At 42.1% G+C, this 27706-nt stretch overlaps 1 protein-coding gene across 2 annotated transcripts; it reads left to right on the top strand.

Annotated features, from left to right (window-relative positions):
- The first annotated feature begins 26 nt into the window (after positions 1 to 26).
- On the top strand, positions 27 to 26942 carry stk11 (serine/threonine kinase 11). Of its 2 annotated transcripts, none has more exons than XM_012874653.3 (11): positions 27 to 181; positions 2450 to 3393; positions 14113 to 14196; positions 14368 to 14457; positions 14834 to 14966; positions 16639 to 16775; positions 16865 to 16992; positions 19732 to 19789; positions 20868 to 21061; positions 25103 to 25351; positions 26452 to 26942. In XM_012874653.3, exons 2-10 carry the CDS (start codon positions 3110 to 3112, stop codon positions 25309 to 25311), a joined length of 1317 nt encoding a protein of 438 aa, XP_012730107.1. In that variant the 5' UTR covers positions 27 to 181; positions 2450 to 3109; the 3' UTR covers positions 25312 to 25351; positions 26452 to 26942. The 2 variants fall into 2 exon arrangements, with proteins under 2 accessions (XP_012730107.1, XP_021178303.1); XM_021322628.2 differs by having other exon boundaries at positions 27 to 246.
- The last annotated feature ends 764 nt before the right edge of the window (positions 26943 to 27706 follow it).

Genomic DNA, 27706 nt, shown 5'->3' with positions numbered 1-27706 from the left:
CGCTTCCCTCACCCAAAACTTTGATTTGACGCAGTAACGTGTGGGGCGAGTTCAGGGGGGAGGTAAACAAGATGGCGACAACCTGAGAGGCAAGAGTAGCACGAACAGTCACACCAAAATTTATTAGTATCGTGTCAGACGAGCGGAGCGGCAGCTTTTGTGGAGGACGGCCACGCAGCGGGTGAGCGAACCTTGTAGCCGCGACGTGCGGGCGGATTTAGACGAGGGTCTTCTCCCGGCAGCCAGGTTAGCTTCTTAAATGGCTAGCTAGCAGTTTACAGTGCAGTCTGGGCGCACCGCTAGCTGTCGGCTAGCTGGCTTTAGCTTGATTCATCTGCTGTGTTTTATGCGTGTGTGCGGCTGGAGGAGGGCACAGGCTGGCGGAGCTAATGTCGGCCCGGCTGTCGGGTGGATGTAACGCAGCGCGGTCCGGACAGCAGTGCTCTCACACCCCGGTATGCTGCCTCTTCCCCGGCAGATGAAGTTAGGAAGCCGCCGCTGCTGCCGCTGCTGCATATCAGCTCTTAGCTACACTTGTGTGACGACGTTTCGTTCATCCCCCCCTCTTGATCTGCTGCTGTTAGCTCCCGGTGGACGAAAACACGCTACTGATGTGTGTTTTTTTTTTATAATAAAAACACGCCGATATGTTCGTGTTTTTTTTTTTTTTATGAACCCACGGAGGGACATTTTATGTTTTTCATTCCAGCAGATTCGCTATAGAAAGTTAGCCTGCTACAGCCGCGTAATGTTTACATTTGTGCCAGTTCAGCTGTTTCTGCTACAGCTGTTAACAAAAAGTTGGCGCCGCGTCTTCTGACAGCTGAATTTAAAAATCTGAATTTTAAAAATCTGAATTGAATAGTTTGAAAATAGCATTCTGCACACAGGTGCATGTTCGCCATTACTTACAGAAGACACCGCAGAAGTCGTTTTGTTTCTTTCTCAGCAAGGATACATATGCTAATATCCGGCTGTCTGTGTGTATTTCTCCTACACCTTGCAAAAGTACTTATTTTTTGTATTTGTATATTTCTTTTTGTATTTTGCAAATTGTAACCTGAAATGCTAATAGAGAGATTAATTTTACTGACATATTATATGATAAACCAACATGTATTATGTATATATTTTTCCAAATGTATACAACTTTAAATTGGAACAGTTTGATGGTGCATTTTTATTCAAACCCCTTTACTCTGAAGCCCCAAAATATCCCGTCGAGATACAGAGTCTGTATGCACACTGAGATGCACAGATCTCAGCAAAAACCCTGCTATTCTGTAAAGGAATATATTGAAGTGACGTTTTTAGTCTTGCCTTGGTATAGAAGAGTGGCGAGAAGAAAGCTGCTGTTAAGAGAGCCATAGAAAGTCCGGTTTAGTTTGCCATAAGGTCAGATTAAGACCACGCTTAAACTTTTTGCCAAAACGGTGTGTGTCGCGGAAAACTAGCAGTGCGGGTCACCTGAGGCACACATGGTGTGTAGCATGGTGGTGGCAGCATCATGCTGCGGGGATGTTTTTCTTCCACGGCGACAGGGAATCTGGTCAGAGCTGATGCAAGTATAGGATGTAGCAGGTACAGGGCAATACTGGACGAAGTCCTGGTGGAGATTGAGAAAGACTTGAGACTGAGGCGGTGGGTCACCTTCCAGCAGGATGGGGGCTCATTGACATGCAGCAGGAAATACAATCAAACGGTTTAGATCAAAGCTCTACGCCTAAATCCGATGTCGGGTCTGTGGCAAGATGTGAAAATAGATTTTTACAGAATAAAGATACTCAAAAGAGTCTTAGTTTGAGCTCTTTTGTATAGAAGAATGAGCAAAACACGTTTCAGATTTTAATTCCTTTCAAAAATTGAGAATTTTCTTCCCCCCTCACACGTGTCCACTAGCCTTTTATTGGTCTGTCACACAAGTTCCCAACCAAACCACAAGTTTTTCATTGTAATAAAGTGGCAGAACCTGAAAAGGCCCTGTGAGCGTTGATTTAGGGTGTTGGCTATCTAACTCTGTTACGCTGTGGCCGTTCTGCCTTTAACAAAGAGGTCGAGGGTGTCGTCCACGTTCCAGCTTCAGTGTATTAGGGGCTCTGATTCCTAAACCCTTCCTCAGGTCTGGATGTGAATCCCACCAAATGTAAAGCTGAGAGTCCTAAGCTTTCAGAGCCATATTTAGATTCCATGCGTTGTGATGGACTACTAAAGCAAAACAAGAAGTTCAACATACCTCAGATCCAAATCTCTGTTTCTCTGCTTTTCTCGCCACTTTCTTCTTCAACAATTATAGTCTTACCTCCGTCTTATGATTGCCACAGAGAGAATAGGGCTCACATACTACGCTCTGCTGTGTATTAACTAAAAGTGCTTGGATTTTTGTTTTCTGAAGCAAGTTAAAACTTGATTTAAATGTAATCTGTTCTTGTGCCCATGCATCTCTCTTCAGGCGCCATGCTCCGGACACTGTGCTGACATGGAGGACACCTAAGAACGGTTCAGCCTATCGGACGGTGCGCTCAGCCCTCTGAAGCTCGACTGGCTCGAGTGCCGACGCCACGACTAACGGCTTCGGTTGTCGGTCTCCTCTGGGATCCAGTCCAGCTACACGCACACCTGGGGAAGCTATGTCCCTTAGTTTGGACCTCTGACAGAAATGCATTGCTGTAAGGCCTTGAGGAAAGACTGGTTGCCTTTACCTAAAGTTGTATGGTATTAGTAGCCCAATCAAGACTTGTAAAATCATACTTTGTTTTTTTCTCCGTTCAGCATTAATCACGCCTAGCTCACAATGGACAGTATTAAGCACTAACCCAGCGCTGGAGGCAGCTTGTTCTGCACCTTTTTCCTCCCCCTGTTGAGTAAAAAGAGCCCCAATGTTTACAGCTTTCAGATTATTCTCCCACCTGCTTCCTCAGCCCTCAGGCCTCATTTCTCCTTCACCCGTTCTCAGTCTTCTTCGTCTCGTCGTTCATTTGTCTCGTCTCATGGGTCTGCTTAGTTTAGTGCTAAAGGGTTAAGGGCGGATCGCGCTCCAGCAGCAGCAGAAAGTCGTAGCCGTTTTTTTTTTTGCAGAGCCGAGGAGCCAGCTGTTGTAAATCTGGCCACCATGAGCGACGGCGACCTGCCTCATCTCGACTACCTAAATGAAAATGAACTCATGGAGATGGATACTTTCATCCACCGCATCGACTCGACCGAGGTGATCTATCAGCCGCGGAGGAAGAGGGCCAAGCTGATAGGGAAGTACCTGATGGGGGACCTGTTGGGGGAAGGATCCTACGGCAAAGTGAAAGAAATGCTGGACTCTGAGACGCTTTGTCGCAGAGCTGTCAAGATACTCAAGAAGAAGAAGCTTCGACGGATCCCCAACGGAGAAGCCAATGTGAAAAAGTAAGTTTCGTTCCTGGCTGTAGTCCCTTGTTTTCACGGTCTCAGCTTTACTTAAAGCTAACATTTCTCTATGTTGATGTGGTGGCTGTGTCTTGTGTCATTCATGTCGATTAAACATTTTCATATTTTGTCAGGTTCCAGCTACAGATCAACACAAAAGTTGCACACGGTTTTAAGGAAGACAAATTTCAGACGTTGGCGCGTTTATTAATCAAAAGCTTTTATTACCGCTTTTTGCTGAAATACAGCTACTAGTCTCTCAGGGTTGCTCTTCTAGAAACTGAAATTGTTGCTGTTCGCTTTCCCAAAGCAGCTAAAGCCTGGATGGATGGAGAATCATCTGGAAATCGGTTTCCAAGTCGGGCCACGCATTCTCAGATGGATTTAGGTCTGTACAGCAGATCACGTGAAACCGTTTTCATTTTAGCTCCACCTGTATGTTTAGGAGCTGTGGACCTGTTAAAAGGGGAACCTCTGCTCCAGGATCAAGTCTTTTTTTAATAGCCCCCCTGAAAGGTTTTCCTGCTCTCCATTTACCTCCGTCCTTCTCTTCACTAACTTAAGAGATGCATTCCCACGGCATTATGCTGCCACCTTGATGTCGGTGTGTTGAGGCCGATCTGCTCCGTTAGATTTCCTCTTCGTGGCGCTGTGCGTGTAGCAGAGAGTCCAGTTTTTTTTTCTCATCTGATAGGAGAGCTTCTTCCACATGTTTACTCCGCCCCCTGCATTGATTGCATAAAAAAAAAAAACAAGCTGTATTGGGTTTAAGACTTTGTTTCGACAGATAACTTTATTGTCACTCTTTCATAAATGTGTAGCGTGCGCAACTAATACGCCGACAGGTTGTCCTACTTGAGATGTGGATCTCTGCGGCTCTGATGGTCCATCACCTGACATGCAATTAAAGTTTTAGTTGGGATGTCACCAAATGTGAAACGGTTTAATGGGAGTTTCATTTTTATTAAATTATTGGATGAAGACATCATGGGTTGGTTGAAGGGACCTGAAGTGAAGGAAGCCTTTCTATGGTTATCTGAAGCCTGTGTTGCCCGTATTGTCTCATTCAACTGTGTGATCAAGGATGCGAGAGGACGACAGAGAAAAACATTCAGTATAAAAGGAGAACCACGAATGTCTTAAGAGCGATCTGGCCGCTACGTTTCCATTTGGCTGGCCTCTTTTCCTCTTGTTTGGTTATCCTGCATATCCATCAGAAGCGTTTCTGCCTCGGCTCATTTTCTAATGAGCAGCCAACGTTTTAATCACATTGGTCCTATTAAATATTACTTCACCCTTTTCACTGTGGCGCCGTGCTAATAATAGACCCGTCTTTTAGAAAACTGTCAGAATGAGTTCAGTCCGAGCCAAAGAAGAGCTGCGTGTTTTTAAGCCACATTTAAAACGGAGAACAGGCTGTGTGACTTCCCACTTTAGAAGTTGGGTGTTTTTTTTTTAATTTATTGAAGGCCTTTGGTCAAAAAAACATTTCTGTTGTTGGTTAATGTCCACACCTTGCTGCCTGCAGCTGTAGTTCTCCATCTCTGTCTTTGCTTGTTCGGGGCTGCTTTGTGCTCCGAGGTCTTTCTCAACCCACTGGACCTAAAATAGAGCGCTACGTATCCTGGTGGACTGCACTTTCATGCTTGATATATAGTTTTATCTTGTTAAGTTGATGCCCTGAATTAATTACAAGTCAGCAGTTGTTTTTGAGACGGGCGGCTGTAGAGTAGCTAACTTCATCACGTCTTAATTGAATTAAAGGAAGTCTTACGAACACGTCGGCGGCCGCCTTTCCCCACATTTGAGTTTGCGCCTCACAGAGGCAGATGCTGCTGTCAAAATGTGGCCTCTTAGCAGAAAACACGCATCCGTTGACGCTGGAGGCGGGACATGAAGCAAACGGTGCACAGGCCAGGTTGCTGTGGTTCGTCTACCACCCATAGTGGATGAGGCACCTTACTTGTTTTCTGTTTATGGCAACACTGCATGTAGTTGTGATGTAAACTCAAAACACAGGATGGTAAGCAACATGCGATCAGGCAAGTAGAAGAAGGCTGCGTAGCTGTATCGATCACGCAGACTAGATTTATGCTCCTCCTTTTGGTTTGCTGACCTAAGAGCCGTCCTGGAGGCGCAGATTGACGTTCCAGCTTTGTGGAGCTAAAAAGTCGGAGTTTCCGTATCGTTGAGCCGTCTTTTTTTTTTTTTTTTTTTTATCATCCGTCTCCACAATGAAACGGACTGAAAACACAACTTGGTTGGGGGCAGATTGATCTCCGTATCCCAGACAGAAAAACCACAGCAGTCATCCGTCGGATGTGTTAAACGCTGATGATTTATAAGAGGCAGTGGAGCTCTATTGATGTTCTGCACGTCTCATTATGAAATGACTTCCCAGACAACCAGATGCTGTCCCACATTTAGACACTGTGCAGGAGGCTGTTTGCACATTTTATTCAGGAAATGCAAAGACATGTTTTTTTTTGTCTTTACTGTAATATATACTTTTAATTAACTGGCGCTTCTCAGTCGAAGCACTATCACACATTAGTTTAAGCCTGTGACACGAGGCTATATTCATCCACTTTAGGAGCAGCAGCTCGGCTGCAGTAATTAAGATTAGAGCCATATATTAAGTTGATGGTGTGGAAAGGGATGTATGATGCATGGATATCATGTCTGCATTTGCTGAAAAGTCTGTCAGACTGCTTATTTAAAAAGAATTGCAAAATGCAACAATTATACAATCGGCGCATTTTGATCTGTAAAGTAGGATTTAATAATGGCCAGTGAAGTGATTTCATTTATGTGGGATTAGGAATAAATAACCAGGTAAAAATAATAAGACAGTTTCAATGTGTCACGGTTAGGGATGGGCTTACATGGAGGTAAGATTGTATTACAATAGTTTGTGGTATTTATTGCAATAATAGAAGTGATGATAAAAAGTAAATAAAATGTTTTTAGTCTTTTTTTTTATGGTAGCCATCTGTTCAGTCTGAGCCCTACTATCACAAATAACAAACAAAAAATGTTTTTTTTTTATACATATAGCTAAATGATCTATCTCAGTATACCATAATATTTATAGCGCCACTAAAACGTACACTTTAGTTACATTTAGGCATGTTTTCAACTGTTGATATTTATTTTTGCCCTAATAGAAAAGTAGTTGGGGTTAAATGTCAGAAGTTGCGATCCTCACCATAATGTCAGTTTTTGAGGTTTTGGAAACATCATCGCAGATTATCTTTAAAACACAAAAATAGCTACTGAAATTTGCAAGAATTTGTTTCCCCTTTGTAAAGATAAATGATTAGACTATTTCTAATTGTGGTATTTACACAGTTATATAATGAAGTTTATTTAAAACAGGTAAGCAATAGTTCTTTCTTTTGCCGCTAAATCAACTAGCCAGTGAGTTATTGCACTTAGAATAAGGCTGTCTATATAATTTATTTCAGTGTTAATACGCAGAATGATCCAGAAATTTAAAATGAGAGAGTAGGGCTGGAGCTATTGATTATTTTTTTCCAATTAATCTAAAAAGAGAAACTAACATGCCTCTAACCAGGTGAAGCTAAAGCTTTGCTCTCAATAGAGCATCAAATGGTATATATATTTGTGTAGCTTTCAGCTATTGACTGCTATTTGAATAATCAATCAGTCCAATTAATTGTTTCAGCCCTATAAGAAAGCCATTACACTTAGTAGTTTTTGAATTGTTATTGTGTAACGTTTCTGGAGGAATTACCATCAGTAAAACAGGCTGAGATGAACTGATAACTAAATTGGGCTATGTGCTGGATAAGATGGTTTCCTGTCGAATGTTCAAAAGCTTTACCATAACAGAGGTGATGGTTTCCACACCATGGTTGTCTGCGGGTTGTTGCTTGTTTTTGTAGCCAGAAATAATTTCAAGTACTCATATTTGTCTTTGCTGTACGCTAGTGAAATTGGAGGCACCTTCTTTCTGTCAGCTAACAGGTAGTAGTCACGTTTCCATCAATGTTTTTTTTTTTTAATGCACATTTGAAGGTATCGCATTAGAAGGCATTGATGGAAACGGCAAAATTCGAATTAACTCACTAAATTTCACAACAAAAAAAAAGTTTTATGCTCGCCTGAGGTGGTTTTTGACTTTTTCGAAAAACAGTAAATGCGTTAAAGAGGAGATGGAAACATATTTATCGCATCAGTTCTGACGTAGCGAACGTTTACCTCACATGACTGATCAGCTGTTTCTGGATATTCCCCAAAAACACGACTGGAAGAAACAACGGGTACGTGTGGACCGACGAAGAGACGCAAACATTTCTTAGGCTCATCCATGAAAAAATAAAACTAATTCATTAAAGCCTCGCTCCATTACTGACCTGAGCTGGTTACCAACATCTACTTCCTGATTATTATAGCCAACGTCAACGGTTAATTTGCTACAAAGCAGTAATTGGAAACACGTCTGCACATTTTCTTTTTTGCGATATTTTAAAAGTTCACACAAAATTCACAAGAGAACTGGATGGGAAAGGCAGCTAGTGTGCAGGGATAATAAGGCTGGGCGATATGGGCCAAAAATGATTGTCATTTTTTTAGGCTAAATACCGATGTACGATATTGATGTCGATATGTTTGTATTTTCATAAACTAATTATAAAAAGGCATATTTGAATTAAAGTTTTATCTCAGATGTCTCACAGGCACAATTTTAACAAACAGCTGTAGATGAATATGAGAAACAACTGAAAAAGGACCTACTGGAATACATAAAAGTATAATTATAAAGCAACGCAGACGATCATTGTGAACGACCTAGCATCATCTTGTATCTCCTTTTAAAGATCTTAATATTTTTTAAGTCTTGATGTATCGCCCAGCCCTAAAGAATAAGTTAGATGAATAAACTCTGCACACGCTGGCATGTCATCAGCAGGACTTTAAGCCATAGCCACATCGTAATGGGAAACGCTGTGGAAACTAACTTGCTGTATCTTAGTACCGCTGTGTGACTCATGACTTTTCTTGGTACAGTGACCAACCTGGTATTGTTTAGTTAAAAGCCAAGACGTTTAGGCAGCAACCTCAGTATTTGGCACAAAGCATGTTTTTCACAGCATCGCTCCCTTTCATTCATCATCCTCTCCATGAAGGCGACCTGCTACTTTCTTTGAAAATTAGTCATATATTTAATCATTATTCCCTCTTTTCTCTAACTTTATCCGTGTATAAAGGCGTATTTTAGGCAGAACTATCAAACGGACGGCTGCTTTTCAAATGGCTCAGGTTTTGCTTTATTTAAAATATAATTCATGGTTGCTTCTAGGAGGTAGAGGTGGAAAACGATGTCCGCTCCTCTTCCTCTGGTCCACAGGGTTTATTTAGCAGCTCTATAGACTTTTAAACACCTTTTAAGGCCTTTTTAGACCGTTTAGATCCATACTGAGTAACCTTAGACACACGTCTAATAATCTGTGTCTAGTGGCGCCTTTAGTTTTAGCCGGCGGACGTCAAGTCGTTGGAAATGTCCGTTCAGCTCCCCCCGTCGCCTTCTTGTTAATGAAACCCTTTCTTCCACAGTGGCGCCTGTCGGGATGGGCGTGGTCACGCTGGTAGCGATTGAGCAACGCCGCTTCTGTTTCCGTGGTAACGCCGCGCGAACACCCGTCTAGGAACGACGGGAACGCAAGCGAACACAAACACGCCTCCCAGGCGCAGATCGAGCTTCTGATAACGACGTGTGTTTTGTGTCGTCGCTGCAGCACGGGCACGCCGGTATCGCTGAGCGCTGCAGTCCTGTCAGCGCCGCAGCCCGCCGGGCGCCGCAGCGCTCACACAAGGTCCTTCAGTACAAATCTGAGCTGCAGACGGACTGCAGCAGTGACTGATCCTCCAGCGTCAGCACAGATCCTGTTGTTACTCTGTGTTATGGAAATGAGGAGCTGTTGGGGTGTAATCACTCACACACACACACACACACACACACACGTCAGATGGCGTCTGCTCGTTCAGTCAGAAAGCAAAGGCCGTTTACATCATTGAATCGGGCCGGTTAATTAACGTCTCCTTATCTTCACCATGAAACTGCAGCGATGCATCAATAGCTGCTTGTGTGTTTGGACGAAGGTAGAGACTCACAGTATCCCTTATTAAAAAGCTCAGGGTTGTGTTAAGAGGCTCCGTTTATCATGTTTCCAGTGGTGAGGCGCAGAAGAGCTCCAGGTTACCTTGTGTGTGTGAAGACACATGCTAGAGCCTTTATTTTTTTTATTTTCTGACGTCGGTAGACGCATTAATCCATGTTTATTTGCTAAATAAAGTTTAAATGACTATATACTCGCAAAGTTATGCACACATTGTTCACGGTAACCCGTAATGCTGCAGGTGACGTTGCATATTTGAGATTTGTCACCTGCACATGATCAGAAAGTGAGGGCTGAGCAATATGTCGAGATTTAAAAAAAATACAGATTTAAAAAAAAGAAAAGAAAAGAGAAGTATAAGATGAGACTGTCGTTTATATTGAGATGGTCTGAGCTGGTTATAGCTATTGTATTCAAGTAGGTTATTTTTCAGCTGTTTGTTAAAAAAAAATGTGCCTGGGAGACATTTGCGATAAAGCTTTGATTGAGAGATAAAACACGTCTAGATGAATATCGTAAATCGGCATTCAGCCATAGCTGAGGCATGCTGTTTAAAAGCTCGAGCTACGTTTGTGCGGGGTGAACATATATTAGGCTGGTTTTATACGTACCAAATTGATAATCACATAGGCGTCAGAATAATCGTCCTTATTTTTACCTTTTTCCAGCTGCAGGGATGCTAAAAATGAGCTCCAGAAATCGAAGGAGTCGAGAGCACTACTGACTCCAGAACTTTGTTTATAAAAAGCTGCTGCTGTCGACTCGGGGCTCTTCCAGGGTGTAAAACGTTGGTGAAATGATCTGAACAGCTGCTGCATCAAACTGTTTTGGCTTTAACTTCCCTTTCTGCTTTGAACCGTTTAAAAAAATATATATGAGCCGTCACCCGTTATCATATTTGTACCTTTTTAGATGCGTATGCACGAAACTGCTGAGTAAAGTAGGAGAACACAAAGTGTCAGCTTTTACTGGCAGACAAAACCACTTACTTCACGATTCGTTATCTGTGCCTTTTTCTACTGTACATTGTAAACATAAGAGCTGCTCAAAATATCAAACACAATCATCACAAAGGACTGCTGGGGTGCAATATTTTGTAGTACATTATAGCTGAAGTGTGTTGCATGCTAATTAAAATCTGCAGGCCAGTAATATATCTTAGGCCTGTTGGGTAGATTGTCACTGCTCCTGATGTTCACACTTGGTGTGTATTCTTAGTAGCTGAGATACGAACGCTTACAAAGAGTGGCAGAGATACTGCGAAGAAGAGAGGGGGGGGGGGGTATGGCTGGCTGGGAAATAAAATCTCAGATTTCATTATACCAAATCATGCTTGTAAAAGAATGTAAAGTAAGATGGCGGACATGCCGTTGTAAACGATGAAAATCTAATAAAATGTTGCTGCTAGTGGTATTACACAATAAGCTAAGAACAGGCTTCACTTCTTGTGTAACTTATAAGCAACTTAAAAAATAGTTAAATTAATAAATTAAAGTGCCGCATATTATGGTAAAAAAATGTTTTATTTTGACAATATATTTTCCTAAACATATATTCAGCATTCTCTTCATGATAATGGGGCAATCCTGGCTGCAGACGTTGCGTGGAGGGGAGGGGTTGGGGGGGGTTATAAGGAGCGTTGCCTCATGCAGCTTGAAGGAGCGGCGCAGCAGGAACGTCCCGTACGTCGAGCTAATAGCAGCTAGTGGGTTGGCTTATTTACCCCGGGAGGTTTTCTCCCAAGCAGGAACTTTGGTGTTGCTCTCAAACATCAGGGTATTTCAAATAAACGTTGAGCCTGGTGTGGGGGGGGGGGGCGAGTAAAGCTTGGCAAGCCGGGCTTATAATACGTCATCAGATCCAGATGTTTCCAGATCCTCCATGTTTCATGGCAGATGGCTGCTGACGGTCAAAGACATGAATTTAGGAACACATGAATCTAGTTGGCCTTCCTGTTGTCTGCTGCGCTCACTTCACGTGCCGCCACTCTAACAATCCAACACAACTTCTGCTGAGCAGCTAGCCTGTCCACTGCCGGCATACATCCATGACAGCCACTGACCATGTCTAATCTTTAAGTTATCTGGAAAATCTGACCGTTACCTATAAATATTAAAGGGTTTTATATATAGTTTGATATTAAAATCCACATTTTGCTATTTTGTGTGCTACTGTATTTTGAACCTTAAACCTCCAGCAGCACAGGACCGTGACGTCTGGGTCACGGGGCTCGGCCCACTACCCGGTTGATTCTCAGCATCGACTTTGGGGTTCAGTACAAATACTGGACCCAGTTACCCTTTATCTTTTTTTTTAAACACCAGAAAAACTTAACGCAGTGGAAAGTTTCCATTTTGCAAAAGTCGTGTTCGTGTGGACAGGGCCTGTATCTGCGCCACACCGTCTCCAGCTTAGGGAGAAACCTACTCTAACTTTTTTTTTTTTTTTTTTACCTCATTGTGTAGGCAGCTATGAGCTGCGTAGGAATCCGTTGTTTTCGTCTGAACAGCTCAACATAAACCGTTTGCTCTCGTCTTAAAGGCGTGGTGTTAAAACATGTTCAGCTCGTTGGTAGCTGTAAATTCACTTTAGCGATGAGTATGCGCTGCTGTTCGTCTCGTCTGCTTCTTTCTGCTTTCTGGTGGACTAGTGACCAAAATCAAGTTCTGTAAAATGGACAAATGCACTAGGGCTGGGCGATATGGATTAAAAAATAAATCTCTGATTTTATCATACCAAATCCGATTAATCGTTTGTTTGTTTTTTTTCCTCCTTTTTGTTTCATAAAAAGAAATTAAAGAAATTATTTTAAAACCTTGCTTTTATGTCAAGCATTTCATCAGGGAGTTGACCTGAATTCAAAGTGCAACTAAAAACAAGCTGTGAAACAGGCATGTAAAACAAGATGGCAGCCGTGCCATTATAAACAATTAAAATATAACAAAACATTTGCTGCTAGTGGTATTACACATTGAGCTAAGAACAGGCTTCACTGCACTTGTGAACTTCAAACTAAGTTTAAAAAAAAAAAAAAGTAAATAAGTAAATGAAGTACCTCGTATTATGGTTAAAAAAAAAAAGTTTCCACTTAACAATATTTTGACAATAATTTTGCCTAAACATATATTCAGCATCACATGCGGTTCTCTTCATGGAAACCCAATGAGTGTATTGGCTAAATAAAATCCAGATTTTCCAAAAATGAAATCTTAAACAATTGTAAATTCGAATTAATCGATTAAATCGATTTATCGCCCAGCCCTAAAATGCACAAAGCGCTTTAGTTGTTTAAGAGCGTATTTTGCATCCATACATGATAATTACTTGGAGAATTACTTACCATCAGCTTCTCAGTTTAAAAAAATAAAAATAAAAAAAAAGGAAATGTCACTTTAAAGCTATGCTCTTATTCCCATGTGTCGCTGCTAATGGCGCAATATGGGAACCTGTGATGTTTCTTGGTACAATATAAATACCCCTGGTTTTGAATAAAACGTGAATTTAGAACCGAGTAAGAACAGTGTTTCCCGCAGGAATTTGCTTATGCGAGGCGGACCGACTCGCCGAACCAGGGGGGGGGGGGTGTGGGGACACGTTTTCCGCGGACAGACTCGCGGAGCGGGGGTATCCATGTGTTTTTTCCATGCCATTCACGCACGCGCGAAAGCGCGTGTTAACGTCACTTTTTTTTTTTTTTTTTTTTTTTTTTTTTGGAATGTTGGCGTGGCGGTAGCGTGAGTTTGGCGTGGCGGCCGCCACGCCAAGATAGCGCTGCGGGAAACACTGAAGAAGGATCCTTCCTGTTAACTATTTGGTGCAAGATCTGTACTCAGCACGTTGGGATGAGGGCCTCGCGCCTTTATGAGCTTCACTGCAAAAACAGACTAAACTAAACTAAAAATAAATTAAGATTTTCTTGAAATGAATGTATTTGTACTTTATTTGAGTGGGTAAATAAGATAATCTGTCAATGGAATAAGATTTTGGCACTTAAATTAGGAAGAACTCATCTCCATCAACTTATTTCAAGTGAATTATATCTAATTATCTTATTTTAGGGGTAAAATTACTATTTCCATTGGCAGAAAATCTTATATACCTGCTCAAATCAAGGACAAATACACTCATTTCAAGAGAATTTTACTTATTTTTAGTTTAGTTTAGTCTGTTTTTGCAGTGATATAACTTGTCCATCCAGATCGAACAGTTTGAACGTTAAATCCCAGGAGCTACATGTTCTGGAATAGTGAAGTACAGCCTCATCCATATTAGATGGGCTGCACTGATGAAATCAAAGCTGTAACACATGAACGGATGGGTAAATGTGATCGCCGGCTACGAATGCATATAGTTTGGATCGCAGAGTAAAATGGCTCTCTGCTTACTTACAGCTAACGGCAGCAGGCATCAAATAGATTGGGATCATGTTCTATAGAGGGCTCTTTTCTGCTGGGCTGCTGACGTACGGCTGGCATTTTGCCCGCATTCACAAGCAGAAATGTGCGACCTTAAATCGTGTAGAAAAGCTGTCGTGTACGCAGTTTCTCTTCTCATCGCCCCTTGTTTTTATTTACAGGGAAATTCAGCTGCTAAGAAGACTCCAACACAAGAATGTGATCCAGTTAGTCGACGTACTCTACAATGAAGAGAAGCAGAAAATATATCCTCCAGCTTGTGATCTAATGTGATGTTCATCATGTATTATTATGAACTGGACTCTTTTTATCCTGAATTCGTCTCTTTTTTATCTAGTTTTGAACTTTCTTTCTTTTGGTTCTGTTTAATCGAAGTATATCCTTGTGTAGCAAATTCTCCTCAACTCCTAGCTTACGTATATGGTGATGGAGTATTGTGTTTGTGGAATGCAAGAAATGCTGGACAGCGTCCCAGAGAAAAGGTTTCCAGTATTTCAAGCTCACGGGTAAGCCTCTCATTTTTTTTCCTCCCCTCTCCCCGTTCCTCCTCAAGTCTCTCTTTCTCTGAGCCTCTCCGCTAAATTTAGTCCGAGCCCTTCTGCTGCTGCTGCTGCTTCTCCAGCCCTAACTTTAGATCTGCAGGGTCAGAACTGTTACAATAGTCACTCCTAAAATTCTTCTAATTACTCATAGGTTTTCTAATTACTGTGCAAATTTCTGTTTTATTTGGTAATTCTTTATTTGCATTGCTATTAAAAGAAACTGCAACCGTAGTTTTATATTCTAAGATGATGATATAGCCATCGTTGATTTCTTTTTTTTAAATGTGGCTGCTTGCCTTTTAAGCACACGCATAAATTGCTCTGACTTTCTTCTCTGCAGGTACTTTTGCCAACTCATAAATGGCCTTGAATATTTGCACAGCCAGGGAATAGTTCACAAAGACATTAAGCCAGGAAATCTGTTGCTAACCACAGACGGATCTCTTAAAATCTCGGACCTTGGAGTAGCAGAGGTAAGCAAAAGCCTGTGTCTTATTAGTTTTCAACAAGTCAACCATCTGTTATTCGCAGTTAATGGGGAATTTTTTTAATCGTCTCTGTGAACGTATGAAGAAATGAACTCTTATGAGATTTATTGTAGGGTCAGTGCTTTGCAAAAGTAGACATACTTTTTCACATTTTGTCACATCAAAGCCACAAACGTCAAACTGTCATTTTGACTAGACCTCTGGGGTATGACCACCTTTACACATCTAAAGACCACAATGCCAACAGATCTAAAGTTCAGGATTGGATGGAAAGCGTCCATCATGATCCAGTTTAAAGTTTCGCCACAGATTCTCAGTTGGATTTGGGGTTGGACTTTGACTTATTTATGAATATGCTCTGATTTTTAGCTCTGGTTGTGTGATATTCATCCTGCTGGAAAGCGGACCTCTTGTTTTAGGTCTTCTGTAGCTCCTAGCAGGTTTTCTTCCAGAGCTGCCCTCTGTTTAGCTCCAAGTATCGATTCTACCTTCCCTGTCCCTGCTTAAAAACAGGATCCCACAGCATGATGCTGCCGCCATGTTTCTCTAGTGGGATTAAACTGTTCCTTCATCTGACCAGAGCACCTCTTCTTCTGTGTGTGTTTCCTGTGTAACAAACTGGAAACACAACTCGTCTTGGCTTCCTCTCCACAATGCTGTCTTCCTTTTGCCACATCTCTGTTGAGGCCAGATCAGTAGAGGACACAACTAGTTGTCCTGTCAAGACCTGAGCTGAGTCTCTGCAGCTCCTCCAGAGTAACCATGAGCCTCACAGCTGCTTTTCTGATGGCTGATCTCCTCACTGGACCTGTCAGATTAGGTGGAGGCTTGTGTCTTGGTAGGTTTGCCGTTGTGCTGCACTTCAAAAATAGACCTGAAATAAGATTTTTTTTTCTTCAAATTAAAGTATTTTTCCTTGATTTGAGCAGATAAGTAGGACTATTTGCCAATGGAATAGGATTTTTGCACTAAAAATAAGAACAATTCATCTCCATCACCTTATTTCATGTGCAGGATTTCTAATTATCTTATTTTAGGGGTAAAAATACTCATTCCATTGGCAAATAATCTTATTTACCTGCTCAAATCAAGGGCAAATGCATTCATTTCATGAAAATTGTACTTATTTTTAGTTCTCTTTTTGCAGTGTGCATTTGCTCCATTTCTAGATGTGGGGATATTGTTTAAGAACCATAGCCTGTGCCCTGGTCCTCTTCTCTAATGTTCTCTAACAATAACAAACGTCTGAGGCCTTCAGGGATTAAATTACACACAGACTCTATTCTCTAGTATTTAATATGTTGCACTGGTTTTTATTTCCAGGTGTCAGTCACTACTATGCACTGCTTTGTGTTCTATAACATAAAATCTCCAATAAATACAATGACGCTTGTAGTTGTAATGTGAAAACAAGTGAAAAGGTTAAACTGGTATGTATACATTTGCAAGACCACTTGTGTCAAAATTGGCTATAGAGAGCACCTTTAGTATTTTATGAAAATCTCGCTTTTCTTACTGTAAATCCAGCTGCAGTTTCTTATCTTTATTTGTTTGTAAATGAAATTGTGGGGGGAAATCTAAATGAATAATTACACTTTCAGAAAGAGAAATGCTTAAAAAAAAGGCTCAATGTTCTCCTTCCCTCCGTCTGCTTCAGGCCCTTCACCCATTTGCAGAAGATGACACGTGCCGTACGAGTCAGGGCTCGCCGGCCTTCCAGCCCCCAGAGATCGCCAACGGCCTGGACACCTTTTCAGGGTTTAAAGTGGACATTTGGTCTGCTGGAGTAACACTGTGAGTAACCTGGACCATGATGATTAAATCTCTGGCCATCTCTCAGGTCTTTGCCGCTCTTCCTGACCTTTGGCTTCTTTTACGTCCAGATATAACATTACAACAAGTCTTTATCCGTTTGAGGGAGACAACATCTATAAGCTATTTGAAAACATTGGTAAAGGAGACTACACTATTCCTGAGGAGTGTGGACCCCTCCTGTCGGACCTGCTGCGAGGTAAGGGCTGTTCTGGACTCTCGTTTTCAAGAACCCAGGCAGACCAAACAGAGTTAGCATTAAAAAAGCAACATTTAAACCCACAGTTTAAATGCTGGAGTCAGGCAACAAGCTTTCTACTCTTTCTTTACTGTGTAGCGTTGGTAAAATAATTAGGTATTTAATGAGAAGCAGTTATTTCTCTTAAAGGCGGATCTCTCCTGTAAGAGGCCATATTTCCTCTTTTTTTTACCTGAGTTATAGAGATGGACTCGCAATGATGTAAAGATTACAGTAGTTTGTACCACTTAAATTTCTCCATGTTTTGTCACGTTCCAACTTTGAACTTAAATGTATTTTCTTAGGATTTTATGGCATAGACCAGGTGTTCCCAAACTTATCAGCCTGGGACCCCCAAAATAACAGCGCCAGAGACCAGGGACCCCCTTTTGGTAGTGGGGGAGAATTATAGCCATAAATTGTGAGAATATAGTGGTAATTTTATGAGTACTCTTAAAAAAAAGCGCAGTTTTCCACCTGCGTTTATTCCAATTATCTTTATTCTTATACACCTAATATTATGCCCATTGTTTGTTAAAGAAAATAAATTACTGGCTAGGGGTGGGCGAAATGGACTTTAAATTTTATCACAATATATATTTTGTGATAACGATAAAAGTGATGATAAAATACTATTTACAGCTCCTTGCAGTCTTTTTTAGGTAACTGTGGCTCTGACTGCATGTGAATTACAGCCTAATAAGCACAAACACTGTCCTTAAACAATTAAAGCAAATTTGAAATGTGTTTCATTGGGATTCTAGTTTTGCATAAATATGTATGATTTTTTTTTATAACCAAACTGCACAGTAATTGCATTTAATTATATTTTAGAATTTATTGATATTTGTTGATGCTCTCACTAAACCAACAGTGGAGAAAACAGGAAGAAAAAAAAACAATCTGGACAATATTGGCAGTTTTGGTGGTTTTCAGACATCACTAGTTTGATTTAACGTTGTCAAAATAAATCCAAATTCTTATCATGATAAGAAATTTTTCACAATATCGATTAAACGATACGATAAAGGCCCAACCCTATTACTAGCCACAGAGGAGTACTTTTCCACACAAATATTTTTTTTATTAATTTAACCTATTTGCAAAAAAAAAAATTTCTGATGTTGAATGGTCGTACGTTTTCAAGAGAAGATAATGTATTTCCATGATTAAAACAAGTATATCTCTGACATTATAAAGTCAGAAATTTGGATAATTTCCTGACCTGGAGCTCCTCTCTATCGCTAATTACGTGACTTGTGAGGGCAACTAGTTGGGTATCAGAGTAAAGGGAGCTGAACTGAATTTTTATTTTATTACAAAAATACTGTTTGCCTTTCACTTTACAACTAGCGATACCCCCTGCATGTCTGTGACATAAAATCCCAACAAAGTGCACTGAGGGTTGTGGCTGACAAAATGTAAAAGTTCAGTGGTGTGAACACTTTTTCAGAGGACTGCAGTGCATTTGACATCCCAGCTGACTTGTAGGGAGGCACGGCTTTCTAAATGCATCATTTGGCTTGTACAAAATGCAGTAATCGTATCAAGATTTTTCAGTATTTAGTTGTTTTTAGATGAAAAACATCCAAGTTATCTTCCTTTCTAAATTAAGAAGTAAAAAAGACCCACATAAAATGTTAATTTTCCAAGGACTCTGGTTGTTTTAGTGAGTTCTCTGCCCTTAAATGTCTCTGTGGTCTTTCCGGTATGCACCCAGTAGGGGGCGCTGTGACACTGAAAGTAAGAGAGGCGGCTGTCCACGCTTGGTTTCCTCCTAACAGTAGAAATCCCTTCAGATGCTGACGTGGTTTCCATTGATCTGAAGCCAGCAGCAGAATAATAAACACTCTATAGTCGGGCTTTGCTTTCACCCAGATGAACACTGCTATATTTCATCCCCTCCTTAAAACACATTAAAAAAAAAATCAAGGGTATGTTTTTGTTGTTGCTACAAAACAAATGCTTTCCTGTGGATGTTTATAACTCAAGAAGAATGTAGGGAAGATGTTTTTTTACCGTCTACGGTAAAACCCGTCAGTAGAGGCTACATGCTTCAGGACAGATTCCAGCCTCCTCTGCAGAGTTTTCCAAACTCAAATTCACCTGCAGTCCTTTTGCACCGCCCCGTTGGCAGCGAGCGTTACATTTATAACAATAGCTGGAGGAAAGAGGCAATCTGTGCCGTTTTAAAACAGCATGGGCTCCCATTTTGCGAGCGTGACGTCTGTCTTTGATGACGCAGCACATGAGAGATAGCCAGTCCATAATTACATGGTCTAAAATAAGCCCAGCACTACAAAAGGTGTCCTTCAGCGGGCGCAGCACCACTATCAGCTCTCTGCATTCTGCCCTTTTCTGCTTAGTGGGTGACGGGAACATTTTTTGGTTAAAAAGGCACCACATCACTTCTGCATTATCACTCTGAAATTCTGCTTTACTCGCGAGTCCAATACAGATCCCAACAATTAAAGCTTCAAATCCTGCTCCTGTTGGGCTACTTGTGTTAACGGTTGCCTCGCTGACCCTAAATTAGACAGGATGTCTTTAAATACTGTCAGATTCTTTCTTTTTCATTAACTCGCATCATTTCAAAGGTTTTATACCACTGCCCCGTCACATAGCTTATCAAAATACAGCGAGAAGGCAAATAGTTGCTTATTAAAGTGATTAAATTCTCCCTTTTTATCTGTCTTCCAGGAATGCTTGAGTATGACCCTGCAAAGAGGTTTTCCATACAGAATATAAGGCAACACAAGTAAGACCTTTTTTTTTTTTTTTTTTCTCCTGTTGAATATAGAAAATTGCTGGCATGCCCCTTTTCCTGCCCTGATAGCATCTGTTGCAGTAAATGATAAAGAAGGTTGGGCAAAGAAAGTACACCCAATAACGGAGTTTATCTTCAAAAATATACTGGAAGAAATAATCAGATGGGTTTTACCCGCTGATTAATTAATGACAAAAATTGAACATTGTGAAAAAGCTAATTGTCATTTTTTTGTCACTCGTCTGAGAAACTGTATTATATTGATTCATTCACCGTCCACGGAAATATTTTTAAGCCTTTATTTACTGTCATTTTTGGTGATTAAGGCTTACAGATAATAAAAGGCCAGAATTCAGTGTCTCGGAAAATTAGAATATTGTGAAAAGGTTTAATGCTGGAAACATTGTGATCAGCGAATTAACTCAAAACAGCTCCCAGCTAAAGCAGCTGGTTGTAGCTTCTGTATTCGTCCTGTCATTAATAACCCTTTGCTATTTTAACATTTATTTGTGTGATCCTGGCTTTATTTACGTTGTTCTGATCCTGGGAACTTCAGACGTTGTTCATCCGTTAACAATGACTTGTCCTTTGTGGGGAAACTGATCCCACGTCTGAATGAACCTGCATTCGTATGTGCATGACGCTAGACCCAAAAATCTCATTAATGGTCCATAAAGCACTTATTGGTCGGAGCCATAGGTACATGTCGGATCTTCTGCGATATTATAAACCATTACGACCCTTAAGATCGTCTGAATCAAACCTACTCACCGTTCCAAGAATCAGAACTAGACATGCAGAAGCAGCCCTCAGGATTTATGCTCCAAAAATCTGGAATGAGCTTCCTGTGAACTTCCTTTAAAAAAAGGTTGAAAACCTTTCTATTTGCCACTGCTTACTTTGTTTTTTAAGTTTGTTTTTATTAAATTCTACGTACAAGCGCTTTGAGTAGCCTTCGGACGAAGACGTGCCACACAAATAAAGTGCCCAAAGCTAGAGTTGAGAAAATGTAAAACGGAGACGGGCTCCTGTGTTCATATTCTCTCCTTCACCCCCATCCTCCTGCCAGCTGGGTACGGAAGAAACACCCCCCGTCTGAGCGCCCCGTCCCCATCCCTGCCAGCGCAGAGAGCAGGGACCAGTGGCGCAGCATGACGGTCGTTCCCTACCTGGAGGATTTGCACGGCTACACGGAGGACGACGACGACGAGCTCTACGACGGAGAGGATGAGATCATCTACACTCAGGACTTCACAGTGCCAGGTAAGACTGGACACCAGGCCTCAGTCCTGCTCTCTTATGTTTTAGCTACTTTTTCCTCATCGTCTCTGATTGGTTTCTGTCTGAATAGTTTGCGTTGAGCGATTCATCCATCTCACTAATCTTATTTACACTTTAGACTTAGACTTAGACATCTTTATTTGTCATTTTGTATGCACAGAGTGCATACAGAACGAAATTTTGTTGCATACAGCTTGTAAATTACAGTATAAGGTGCAGCAGTGATTTAAAAGTAAACAATTGAAATGTAAACAATGCAGGAGAAAGTAGCAGTGTACAGGTGAGTATTTTTAAAAAACATTTGTATGTGCAGAATTGATTGTGCAAAGGTCATTTGTGTAAGAATGCATTTAGAAACTAAGAGTTTGGCAGCTGCAACAGGTTATCTCCATCTAGCATTTGTAATGCTAGATGGAGATAACCTGATTCTCGCCAGATGTATGTCCCTCCGCCTGGCTCCACTCATCCATCTGGGACCTCTCCATAGGAATTGCCTTTTTTGAAGGCTGGGCCTTATCAAAAATCCTTGCAAATGATTGGATAAGCCACTTGTCCGTCATCTTTTCGACGTGCTATTTCAACCACTCACACCGAAGCTAACCCGTGCACTGTGAGAGCGACGCAGAAAAAAAACGTAGTTTTTTTTATGTGTTTGCGGCTCTAGTGGCACGTGTTTTATTGACGGTGAGCTGACAGGAAGAGGGGAAAGACAGGCGGCAAAGCGCCGCGGGTCGGAGTCGATCCCGGGCCGACCGCGTCGAGGACTAAAGGCCTCCTAATATGGTTCGCGCTAACCGCTCCGCCCCGGAAAACAAAACTTGCCAAATCCGGTCGGGAGAAGGGCGAAAACATGGTTTCCACCAACAAACGCCTTCAGAGCCGTTCTCTGATGTTCTTTTAATGAAACAATATTAGGTAGATTGGACAACACGGAAGAAATAGCAGCATCAATGTTAACGCTTGCTTCCTCAACGAGCCGCCATTGTTGAATCAAAACAGTCTCACGGTCGCTTCTCCACTACGTCACATCTATGAAACTCCAGCCCTGCGTCCTGATTGGGTAGGCAATAAAATTGGTTGGAGAAATCACTCTCTATGGGAGAGGTCCCAGATGGATGTGAGTGAAGCTAGGCGGAGCGACATACATCTGGCGAGAGTCAGGTTAAGATGGAGATTCAGTGATGCAAAATGTTTGCTGAAGTTTATAGCTTCAGCAGTTCAACAGTCTGATGGCAGCAGGGAAAAAGCTTTTGCAGAACCTGGTGGACCTGCAGCGGATGCTGTGGAACCTCTTCCCAGAGGGCAGCAGGGAAATCAGTCTATGGTGGGAATGTGAGGGGTCCCTGATGATGTTACAGGCTCAGGACACACAGCGCTTTACAGGAAAGATCCACAATTCCTTAAAGCTGCTTTGATTAACTTTTTAAGGTACAGGGTTTTTGTTTAGGCAGCCGGGGGCTGGAGTCAGCGCGTGTCCTAGTTTCAGAAGATGTCAAATATCAACTGATGGGCGAAGCACTGTGGGATTTTGTAGCTTTAAAACGCAGAGCGCGTGGAGTGGGCGTGTGAGCCCGTCTTACTGGAAATGAACTGTGACTGAGGCGGTCTGCTCTGAATGAGATCCGTCACCAACCTGAGCCAGTGTGTGGGCATTGCTGTAGCATCTGGGACACAACTGGCTTTGTTCCTTTTCCTTAACGGCCAGAAACGTTTCCATTAATTACTGCTCCTCCAAACTCTGTGGGGAAAACGCACCAGCAGATCGCTGTAACTTGTTTCCCCCCTGACTCTTTTTTTTTTTTTTTTTTTTTTTTTTTTTTTTTATCGTACCTCCGCTCTCGACTTCAGCTCCCCCGTCTGTTGCTAGGTAACGGGCTGCAGTATAAATGCGGCCGTCAGTGCTGGGTATCCAGAAGTGTTGCCCCACATACAGACCCAGCGGAGCTGCAGAGTGTGAATGAAGCCGGCTATAAATAGTCCAGTTGAAAGGGTTCTGGTGTGGGACCATGAATGGTTCTCCGAGGTCCACTCCCACACACACTCAGGGCACAGCAGGCTTTATTTGAATGAAAGCAGAGCCTGAGTGATAAAACCAAGCGCTGTTTGGGTTTTGATGTAGCATTAGCTAAAGCACCTCCAGGAGGGGGGTAAAAAAAAAAAAGCTCTTTTAGGGGGGCTGATTTCTGATCTTTCTTTTGTTGTGATTTTTAGCTGAGTATTACAGTTTTTGGTGTGTGGGAGTTTTCTCAGAGCACCCAGCTGCCACATGCTGACAAACCGAGTCATCTGCAGCTAAAAGCAAAGAGTGACATTAAGGCTGTCGCCGTTTTTTTCCCCTAATGGGTTTCCTGTTGTCTGTTAGCATGTAGCGTTACTGCTGACCTTTAGACCTTGGTTTCTGTCTGTGCTGCAGACAAATCAGCGTACGCCTGGTTGCCTGAAACGTCTCGTTTTTTACTGCAGCTAGTCTGCAAGGTTCTGATTCTCTGATTCTTTAATCAAGGAATCACAAACTCCAGTCCTCAAGGTCTGATTTCTGCAACTTCTCCACGTGTTTCAGCTTAAAGACACGTGGATCAGGCGTTTGGTTCAGGGCTGTAGAAGTTGAATGGATGCAGAGGACGTATGTCCACCTTGTGGTTCAGGAAGCACGAAACTAAAAGTTGAGGTGATACAAGTGCTTTCAAGCAGTGTTGTAGTCAAGTCACTGTGCCTCGAGTCCGAGTCCAGGTTCAAGTCTCCAGTGTTCAAGTCCGAGTCATTAAAAAAAATAAGAGTCGAGTCCGAGTCAAGTCCACTACTCATCCGAGTCGAGTCACTATTGATCCAATTTGTGTCTAAGTTCTGCACTAAAGTAAGCATAACCTACATGTTTTTAAACTAAATAAAAAATCCACACTCCACCACATTGCACTAATAATTTAGATATTAAAATCATACACCAAATAATATTCTAATGACATATTAAAATTATAGCCTAATGCAGGGGTGTCAAACTCATTTTGGTCTAGGGGCCGCATACAGCTTAATCTGATCTCAAGAGGGCCACACGAGTAAACTCATTGCAAGATTAAATAGAACTAATAAATCTGGACTTTTTGTTGATTTTTATATTAAGTTAATTTCACTTTTACACAATATATTATGAATAACCTCAGCGTTTTTAAGAAAAGTATGTGCAATTTCAACAATACTTTTACTCAGTTAAACATTTACTTGTGCATTATGCATAAGAACTGATCACAGTGATTATACAATGTTGAAAAACATTTATTCACATTTTTTGGAACTTAAAACACTGTCCTGCATGACAAAATACATCAAACAGATAAAAATTAAGAAATGATTTGAATTTTTCCACACCTGAAGCTTAATCTGCTAATTAAAACACAGCACCCCTCGTGGAAAATATAGGAACTGCATATTTTCAATTAAACGAAGTAAATATTTTTTTCAATAATTGTTTTATCATTCTCTTCCTTTTATCTTGTCCACTTGTGAAAGTCAAATCTGATGAGCTCTTTGTGGCATCTTATTGCCACATCGCCAGACAGGACACTGGAGAAAAAAAAATATATATATTTTTATTTTTTTTTTTCAATAATGATAATGCATTTAGCCACAGGGCCGGACTAAATTGTTCGGCGGGCTGGATCCGGCCCGCGGGCCGTATGTTTGACTCCCCTGGCCTAATGATTTAAAAAAAAGTTGAGTCTTTTTCTCAATTTCCGAGTCAGAATGATCTGAATGTAGGAGTCCAAGTTCGAGTCATCAGTGCTCAAGTTCAAGTCAAGTCACGAGTCTCTAAATTTAGCTAATGACTCGGATTCGAGTTCGAGTCTCGGACTCGAGTCCTACAACACTGCTTTCAAGTGAGGTTTGGGTCATGGGGTTGAAGTTTTACCAGCAGTAGAAACCCCCCCTGACATCCTGGTTTAATATAAATCCAGTTAAGCTGCTGCTTCGGTTCGATTTTTAAGGGATATCAGCTGCCGGGATTTTATTTTATTGTATTTTCTTCAGGGCAAGTGGCCGAGGAGCATCAGGATCAGGGGAGCGCGGACCACAGCCCGGCGGTAGCCAAGCCGGTTTGTGTGAACGGGACAGAGGCGGGGTCTCTGAACAGCAAGACAAAAGGCGAACGCAGGTCCTCCTCCTCGTCCAACCCCTCCCGTAAAGGAGTGTCCACCGCCAGCAAAATCCGCAAGCTCTCCACCTGCAAACAGCAATGACGGCCCTCTGGTCATCTTTCTCCCACAACAGCAGTCCACGGTGAGTGTGTCGACACCTTAAGGCCCATTTATACCTCACGTAAAAGACGGATACGGATACTTGAGGAGTGTTTTATACGTTCTAACCATCGATTTCGTCCGTACTTTGACACGAAAATTGGTAGCTTACGATTACGGACGAAACGGATCAATACAGAGCAATACTACCGGAAACGGTGGGGGCGCTATTGAGTTTGTAGTACAAAATGTCAACAAAATCACGAAGAAGGTTATAATTCTGGGATTTAAACAATGGCGGGATTCGAGGAACGACTTGCGGAGCTTGTCCGCAACTACCCACACATATGATGTGTCGTGTCCGGGGCACAGGGACAAACAAAAAGTTTACTTACGGAGCAAATACAACAAAATCACGTCTTGGACCGTCGCCATGTTTGATCAGTGACACATCATTGGCGCCCAGCACTGCCACCTAGAGGACATATTGGTTATTGCGCACCTCAACGGACGGAGGTATGAAGGAGTCAACGGACAGAACGTACGGACAGAAATACGGACGTATAGGCCAAACGTAGGGTATGAATGGGCCTTTAGAAGCCTAGAAGTGTCTTTCTAGGAGATTGTTTTCACGCGGGGAGAAAAAAGGAAATGTGCTGCAGATCCAGACAAAAGGTGGTGAGGAGCCGGTGTTGGTATTCTGCTTGCAGCTCACTGACTCATCACCACCTCCCCGGCAGATACTAGAGCCATCTCTTTCTTCTATGCCACAGAAACACCTCTGGACCGGCCTGTCAAATGTCCCTTCAGCAGGTTTCAGGGCCTCCTCGGTCTAATTAAGCGGGACACGTCTTAGCTTCAAGCGTTTTACCAAGCGCTGAGCAGGTTGTCGTCTCTGCTCCCACCCACAGCTGCTCTCTCTCCGTCTCGCACACATCCGAAGCGCTCACAAAGCCAGGCAGTTTGTCATAGCGGCGGAGATGCCGCGTATTAATTTGCTCAAGCGATGACTCATCCTGAATGAGATAAAGTGGGTTGTGGGACGGTGGCGTCGTCCTCGCCCCTGTGGGTTGACTCTTTCCGTTTCAGCGCTACAGATTAGCCTCAGTCAGTCACAATCTGATCCGTCCCTCTGTCTTCCAGGTCGATCTGTCCTCGTCCTTCTCCGTCTGGAGTCCTCACGGCTGGAAACGAAAAACCTGCTGACGTTACCGTCCCCCACACCTTCCCCCCCCGGGCCGCCGCCCTGCGTTTCTGTGGAGGAGGCGGGGAGTGACCGGGAGGAGGAGGAGGAGGAGGAGGGCGGCGTGAAAAGTTCTGTTTGCTCTGAGACTGAGGCACTTGCTGTGAAGATGTCTATTTTCTCCCAATAACTTTTTGCCTCCTTTCAACTTGTGTCATCCGGTTCTGGTTATTTCCCGCTTCCCAAATCCTGTCCCCCCCCCCCCCCCCCCTCAGATGGCCAAGTATTGCACCGGACATTTCAGACACCATCATCCCCCCCTCCCATCCCCCAACCCCTCCCATACATCCCCGACTTCTGTTTCAACTCCTTTTTGTTTTTAAATGAACCCTGATGGCAGTTTTTAATACACATTGTGATGTGTAAAATATTAAAGTGGGGGAAAAAGCAACGTTATGGATACTTCTGTATTTAAATCTACTTTGTGAGTGATCATGATGGCGAGACCGCCGACGTAGACTGCATGCAGCACAGAGCTGAATGAAAGGGAAGGTGATTGGTTTGCGTGAGATGCTGCAGACTGAAAGCCTGGCTTTTATTATTGGGAAATGTTAATTTAGGTTTAAAATTTTATTTTTCCAATGGTTTTCTTTTTTTTAATTATTATTTATAAAGAATATGTCCTAAATGGTCTGTTTCGCTCAATTTCTCTTTTTTAGTAGAGAGCAGCTTTATTACACATTACACCTCAGTTGTTAATGCCAATCATTTATTTTTTTTACAGTATTCCTTCTTTTACTCACATATGCGACAACTAAGCATGGGCAACTTTCTGATATCAACGTATTCCCATGTTTTAAAACCACATATAGCTTCAAAACCATAAAAAAAACAATAACGCCATTCTAATGGTTTAAACTTTTAATTTATTTTAGTAGATGTCAGAGATGTCTGAGTTTTCTTCTGGTGTTTAAAGCATTGCTCAACACAGCGCTTACCCTCCCACACCTTTTGCTGCACACTGTCAGTCAGCTGGCTTAAAGACAGCCAATGGCCTTTTCTCTTGCTTCTGAGGAGATTTAGCTTTTTGGAAATATTTCTGGTGAATAATTCCTAAAGCCATCGTGGGGAAACAAGAGGACCACCCATGATGCTATTTAAGGTAACGCTATTTTAAAAGTACAATGAGCAACCCGCGTGAACAACTGTTAAAGG

This window comes from Fundulus heteroclitus, chromosome 6, assembly GCF_011125445.2.
Source record: "Fundulus heteroclitus isolate FHET01 chromosome 6, MU-UCD_Fhet_4.1, whole genome shotgun sequence".
Taxonomy (NCBI): domain Eukaryota; kingdom Metazoa; phylum Chordata; class Actinopteri; order Cyprinodontiformes; family Fundulidae; genus Fundulus; species Fundulus heteroclitus.
The sequence above is the reverse complement of the archived record's forward strand: the minus strand, read 5'-3'. Positions and strand labels throughout refer to the sequence as shown.